This window comes from Wasmannia auropunctata, unplaced genomic scaffold (assembly GCF_000956235.1).
Source record: "Wasmannia auropunctata unplaced genomic scaffold, wasmannia.A_1.0 LD336074.1, whole genome shotgun sequence".
Classification (NCBI taxonomy): Eukaryota; Metazoa; Arthropoda; class Insecta; order Hymenoptera; family Formicidae; genus Wasmannia; species Wasmannia auropunctata.
In genome coordinates this window covers 842,891-850,736 of record NW_012026816.1, presented here as the reverse complement: position 1 = coordinate 850,736, position 7,846 = coordinate 842,891, and the positions used below count along the sequence as shown (strand labels likewise).

Sequence of the window (7,846 nt, the reverse complement as noted above, 5' to 3'; positions counted from 1 at the left end):
CTACATCAAGTAATCATGGATCATCACGAAGTGTCTGCAATTCCCGATCACAAAAGTTAAGCAACATTGACGGCGGTCGTGGCTTGGATGGGTGACCGCTGGATCTGAATATTAATTTAAAAGGAATTGATTCCTTGGAAACACTGTAAACGTAAATTATTTTTTTTGACGTTTTATAATGGTTTTTATTTTGGTTTCATAAAAATCGAATAGATATCTAACAAATATTATTATTATGTGCGGATTAAATTATTACATTGCTTATACGTGGAATTAATGTTGAATTAATATTGAATTGCAATGTCTCTAAGACATAGATTCAAGGGACATTGTACATTTCTGCAATGTCTTTTCAACGTTGAGTCTACATTTCGCGATGTTGCTGCAACATTTGCAATCTTGCAATTCAACGTTTCTGAGATGTTGATTTAACATTAGTGTGCTGTATGGGTAAGTAGTCACGATCATAATATAGTAACAGGAACTTAGAATTATCGCATTATACGGGAATCATTTGTATCAAACAGGGAAATAAATGTTAATTAACTAAAAAACAGTGTCAAGTGACTGTGTTTCGACTCTTACCCCGCAGTAGCCTCATGGGTCCCATCCTTTAGGCAAATAGATCCCGAAATATTCATTTGTTGCACCGAAAGGTACAACAAAATTAAGAAATGGAAAATTACCGCCAATACGATCCAAGCGGATCTTGGTGCTCGATAATATTATACTGTGTGAATCTTACAATTTATCGGTTCAAATAAACCGCGCGCCGCATAATCGGACTTATTACGTAGCTAAAAACCGAAAGTACGTAATATCACAATTAAATTGCCAATGGCAATCTAATAAATCGATGCTCTAATAGCATCAATTAAATCCTATGAAAATAATTTATTGCGAAAAATATATCTCAGCCGGGATTTGAACTTAAACCTGAACTTCTCTACTTTCTGGGCGGGCGTCTTATCTATTCGACTACCAAGGCATGTGGTAATCTTTGTCGCAATTCTGATACTTGATTGTTTATTCACGTTGCCTTGAAACATATGTTCTTCCAAATATATATACTGGTTATTGTGAGAAAGATTTTCACATACCTCGGTAGTCGAATAGATAAGACAGCCGCCTGGAGAGAAGGGAGGTCCAGATTCGAATCCCGGTAATATTATTTTTAATATTTTTACATGACTATATATATACAGTACACATGATTATATAACATAATATAAAATCAGATATTATTTATATATGGTCATATAGAGATAAATATCGTTTATAATAATATGTAATGATTCATATATGGTCATATATAATTATATATAAAAATTTTTACTCGGGTATATAGTATAAATTTTCAATACTATCAATGTATATCAAAATATAAGATCTAAAGTTTATTAATTAAAAGGAGATTATTTGTCTTTTTATCATTTATTTTGATGTTCTGTTATTTAATACAGATTTCTATGGAAGATTGGTTTACTATGACAAACGTACAGTTCGTAATGCTGATTCTGATAATCGGTCGGTGGATGTTGCCGAAAGGTGATTTGACTCGAGATCAGTTAAGCCAACTGCTACTAGTCTACATTGGTTCTGCAGCTGATATCATCGAATTCCTAGAATCCTTCGATGATGACAAAATAGCAGAGAAACCAGTAATTAGTAACTGGATTTTAGGCGTTTCGACATTGTCTCTGATACAATTCACAATTGTTCTAACTGATACCAAACCGAAGAAATTTCAATTATCGACTGGCAACATCGTCAAGAAAAAAATCCAATCGAAAACCAGTTGCTGTAGCATCGTTGTATGGGGAATAATTTTGAACGTGATTCTTCAAGTATGTTTAAGGATGTTATAAAATACATCTTAAAGATAGAAATATCTAGATATTTTTTCAGTTGTCTTGTTAGGAGACACAGTAGCGTCTCGCAAAATAGTGTATACGCGAGATCACTCCGCATATAACTATTCACATTGTATAATTCACTTACACTTACTAAAGCACCTTCAGCGATAAATAAAAATATCACAGAGAAAAATATCATTGTTCAAAACTATAAATTTTATAAAATGACGTTATTATAGTATAAAACGTCATTTTATAATCTGTTATTTTTCTAAAGTATTTTTTATCGATAACTTTGATAATCATTGTTCATGTTCCGTAGAACAAATATAAAAGTCATAAAAGTCGTGCACGACAAACAAAGCGAAGACGGCCGGCTCACACACACACACACACACACACACACACACACACACACACACACACACACACACACACACACACACACACACACACACACACACACACACACACACGTCCATATGTACTTATGCACATTCTCGCAACGTGGAATAACAAAACTGTGGCATATTATCAATTGGGGATTCGGCGCCTGACTTCCGGGGCAGTCTACCGATACGTTGCGTCGGCGCGACGTCAAAGAATTTCCTACGCATTTTATGGGTCCGCCGCGGTGTCCGCGGCTTGTTATTCAAAGATCACCGATCGATAAAGATCTTCGGGCATTTTCGGAAGCGATCCGAAGGGAATCGGAAGAGGGTCGTGGTCGTAGGAAGTCGGGTGTCGGGCCTCATTCGAGTTCGATCCGCAGATCTATAAACATATCTCACTGAGCGAGTCTGTCTTACGAACGCGAACATACGAGACGTAGTGTGTGCTCGAGCCGGAACGCGATACAAGGCGACGGCCTTAAGCGTTACAGCGCGTCCGTCTGACTACGAGTGGCTCACGACGGCATCACCCCAGGCGTTGCCTTAGATAAGCTCATGGTGTACGTCGCTAGGCGTTGCCACGGGTCGATGGCAGAGCATAAGTCCCTATGCGTTAAAGACTTTGACAGGGCACAAGCCCCTAAGCGATAGAAACATCATTACGCGGTGAAATAAATTCGTGCGAACTATTTATAATTGCATACGTGTATATATTGTGATAATAACGAAACTACAGTGCGACAATGAAAGTTGTGGTACTGATACACTGAACAGTTCAAAATTGCTTTAAAATAAATAAAATAGTCAAAATATTTTTAAAAAGTTATAAAAAATATAATCTTCCTTTCTATTTTCCATAAAACTTAAAATTAATAAGATTAAAATTAATTTGATTTAAGAAATAAATTTAAATGTATAATATATTTTTTACTTGTTTGCAGGATGGACCGTTTTTGATAATTCGTTTGATAATGTTAATTCATTATCAAATAGTTGATTATTCAAGTATATTTTTTACGTGCAAGAACATGTTGGTGATACTGTTATACTTGTATCGACTTTATGCAATACTAACTGAAAACAAAAGTAAACGAAATAGGAAATCTAACAAAATAAATGTATCGAATATCAGCATTACTTTTCGAGATGACAAGTACAAAAATACAAGAATGAGGACTTTGTGAGATAATAACAGACATAAGAATCAACATGAGAAGGACATTGAAGCAAATTACATTGAGACAGAAGACTTGAAAGAAATTATCAATAAATTTGGTTTCTTTCAAAAAAATGTCTTTTGTTCTACATGGTTGGTATATTTTAACTATTGTTAGTTAATTTTAATTATTATATTTTAATTATTAGTCAATTTTAACTGCTATGTTTTAATTATTTTAAGTAATTTTTATGCGAAAAAATAAATAATTAGCGAAAACAGAAAAAATTATTTTGTAAGAATAAATAAACATAAATATCTCTCAAAATTAAGTGATAAAAAGTAATTGATATATAATTTATTGATATAAGTTGATTTTATACACTTTTTTACCATTGATTATAATAAATATGCGAATTTGAGATGACTTTACAACTGACAAGGGACATGTCACAACTGTCTGGCATCGATTTAATTCTCCTTAAAATATGTTTTTAAACACAAAAATCTAAAAGACACGTATTTTTTATATGTGTGGAATCTCAGGTTTAAGGGGTGAAACACCCTTTTGAAAAAAATTATTTTTTTTTTTCGTGGCAAATATCGTCGAAAATATAAAGGATAGAAAAAAATGTTTAAAATAAAAGTTGTACGGTTTAAAGAGTACTTTCAAGTTATAAAGAAACAATTTTTTAAATTTTTTATTTAACAAAATACCCCTACCACTCCTAGTTTTTCTTAATTTAAAAAATTTTTTTTTTATCAAATTAAAAGTTATTTTTTTCTGAATTCAACCGTATATGATGAAATTAAATTACAAAATATCATTTTCGAGAATTAATTATAAATGCCTCCGTATATACACTATCTGTGCTCATGTGCATAATTTTTATCAAAGCAATAAGATATGTATTAATCAATGAATAACAAAATCGACATGATTGATATTTTTAGCATTACAAATTATAATAAAAATAATAATGATAAGAGGTTATAATAAATATATTAAGAATTATAATAATAATAATAATAATAATATATTTATTGATTTCCCTCAGGGTTACAATTTCAATTTTATACAGTCTTCACTCTTTTTACATACTACTTAATCTATGCTTATAACTATGTTACACACTACACCTAATCTACTCGCTCCGCACGCTCGCCCGCTCGCACGCTCGCCCATCCGCACGCTTCTCTCGCCGCCTCTTTCCCCATCCCATTCCTCCTCTCACCCACCCAACTTTGCCGCTCCTCGGACTTCCCTTTTCATTTACATTTCTCACTCTTTCCTTCCATTCTTCTCGCTCATTCGTCCATTCACTCCTCCACCCTCTCCTCTCCATCTCTCCCTCTCTTCCTCCATCTCCCTCATCTAATCCTCTCCCTCCCCCTCTTCCCCAATATAGTCCCATACACTTCTTGCCACTCTCCAACTCCTCCCTCCTTCCAACTCCTACATTCCTCTCATACGTGCTCCCACGTTTCTGCACTTCTCCCACACAGTCTATATAATTTCTTTTCTTCTCTCGCCCAATACCTTCTTTCCAACATTTCATTTCCCAGCCTAAACCTTGCAACCCTCCTCCATCTACTCTCACCCCATCCATTCTCCAAGTACTTCAGTATTCCCTCTCCTTTCACACCCCTATACCATCTACTAAATTTTCCTTCCTCTATTCTTCCCCATCTTTCTTTTTTCTGTCTTTACTTATCCCTTTTCTCCAATTCCTCGATATCCATCTCTCCCTCTCTGTTTTGTCTATCCCACTCCTCTATCTCCACACCTCTGTCCTTTAAAAATTGTGCCCTCTCTTTCTCGCATTTTGACAATTCCTTCCCTTTTTCCACCCTTTCCCTCATCTCTTTACGCCTGCGCCAAAATACTTCCCCTTCCTTTCTCCAATCTTTTCTCAAACCTACACGCTCCCCCCGCCCTACTTCTCATCTTGTCTCTCTGCATCTCCTCCCTCACCAAGTATCCCGGCGTTCTTCTTTCCATTCCCAAGATTCATCTAAAAAACCTTTCGTGTACTATATTCCTTCTCTCTCCTTCCACCCTCATATCTCCACTCCATAGCTCATCACTGTCCATACCAACTTATCATACAACCATATCTTTCTTTTCCATTTCCTACCAAACCTTCTCTTTTCAATACCCCACACCTGCCCCATTACTGTCATCGCTCTCGCTACCCTTTCCTTAATATGCCCTTCCTGTCCCCCATTTCTCTGTATCGTATATCCCAGGTATATCCCACTTAAACTCCTTCACCTCCTCAATTTTCTTTCCCTTCCACCACCAATTTACCTTACTCATTCTTCCTCCTCCCTCTCTAAACCTTAGCATCTTCGTTTTCTCCACATTCAGCTCCTTTCCCATCCACGTATCTTTTCAATCTCTTTATCATGCTTCTTATTTCCCCCTTCTCCTCCGCCAACAGCACTACATCATTCGCATATGCCGATGTGCACACTCTGTTCCCTTCCAATTTTATCTCTCCCCATCTCACCCTCTGTATCTCCTCCTCTAGATCCGCTGTCAGTAAATTAAACAGCATGGGACTGATTGGACATCCCTGCCTCACCTTTCTTGCTCTCCAGAACCCTCTCCCCACCTTCCATTTCTATTCCCCCTCTACCCTTGCCCTTTCTTCGCCCCCTTCGCTCTTTCCTTTTTTGTTACTTCTCCTCTCCCTCCTCAACCTCCTATCTTCCGTTAATTCGTCTCTTCCCTTATCCCACCTCCACCACGTTCCCTCTATCCATATCACTTGTTGATCTACTCGTACCTTTTTCCCCTTTAACTTCTCCTTTAGTGCCACCTGTTCAACTTTCCATTTTATCCTTTTTTCTTCCCACGTCAAATCCTCTTCTATCCATACCTCCCTTCCTTTCAGTTTCTACTTGTTCATCAGAATATTTCTTTTCATCCACTCACTCTCTACCTTTACCACCAACATGCTTCCTTTTTCCCTTCTGCCTGCCTCTATCCTTCTTACTTCCTCCACCTTAACCTCCCCTTCTAGTTCTTTCAGTATTCCCTCCACCCTATTCCTCATACCTTCCTCCCCTTCCTTCATTCCCTTCACTACTAAAGTCTTTCTCCTATTCTACCTTTCCTTCCTCTCCCATCTCCTTTCCAATTCCTTAACCTTTACCTTCCAATCCTCTTTTCTTCTTCCTTTGTTTCTGTCTATCTCTGTTTCTCCCCTCCTCCTCACCTCACCTTCCCCCTCCCTGCTATTTCCCATTATCACCCCCTCTAACTTTCTCTCTATCTCCTCTATCCTTTTTCGGAATTCTTCTCTTTCCTTCTCCCATATCCTCCCTCTATCCCTTCACTCATTTTTAATTTTCTCCAATTCCTCCTTCAAGGTTTCCTTCTGCACTTCTGTCACTCTATTCAACTCTGCACTCACCCCTTTCATTCCTTCTCTCACCTCCCCCCTTAACTCCTCTCTCAACTCCTTCATCATCCCTCTTATTTCCTCCTTGCATCTCTTTTCCCCAGGCGACTTCATCACCTTGCAGCTTTTCTTAAAAATTTCCGCCGCTTCATCTCCCATCAATTCTCTTTTCCTCTTCGCACTCTCCTCTACGCTGTCTCCACTAACACTATCCCGTCTCTCTTTCAATCTTAGCTTCTCCAAGGCGTTGGCCATCTATCTCTTTCTTGTTCTATGCCGCGCCTACTATCGAGAAAAAAGCATAGGCTGCCCGAGCTACCTGTCTATATCCTATCTATTCCTTACCGCTATTTTCACCACGTGCTCTCCTGCCTCTGCCTTCTAGGCCCACCGCGCATACGCCCCCTCACTTTCTGACTTCTCCCGCTCTATCCCTAACCTACACTCTTCGTCTTTCTCTTCTCCCTACACCTCACTCTCTTTCCCTAGCGTTCCCTTCACTCCTGCAGAGTGCAGCCCACTTTGCCCTACTCCCTTCTCTTTTCCTTTCCACACCTTCTCTCCTCCACTCCAACTCTCACTCTTATACTCCACTCACTCTTACAGAAATTCGCAGATCCACACTCACACACACCGGAAACGGAAGTCCCAATATTAAGAATTATAATATTTTTTATTATTTCTCCTTAATAATAATAAAATTTATTTTTTATTCAACTCTGTACATTATTTCTTCATAACATCTTAACATTACTCTCTTAAAGTTGTTTTTATTCTACGCTTTTACATCTTATTTATTTGTGGTTTACATAATAATTTCTTAATAATAAATTAATTTTTTAATGTTTAGATAATAAATTTATATTGTATCATTCACTCATTACATTCATTACAATAATGATAATCGACGAAGAAATGTTTTAAACATAATGACTTCGTACACCATGAACATCTTATTATACGTAATGTTATATACAGGGTGATTTTTTTAACCTGAAACTTTCAAATATCTCGAAAAATAAGATCGGAAGA

The 7,846-nt window shown here is 37.1% G+C and overlaps 1 protein-coding gene across 1 annotated transcript in view; it reads right to left on the bottom strand.

Annotated features, from left to right (window-relative positions):
• The window catches only part of LOC105449733, an 11,685-nt gene extending 6,418 nt beyond the window's left edge, over window positions 1-5,267 (bottom strand). Inside the window, exon 1 of the mRNA XM_011689116.1 lies at window positions 5,116-5,267. Coding sequence (XP_011687418.1) covers window positions 5,116-5,267 — 152 coding nt within the window. The remainder of the gene's footprint in view (window positions 1-5,115) is intronic.
• Between the last annotated feature and the right edge of the window lie 2,579 nt (window positions 5,268-7,846).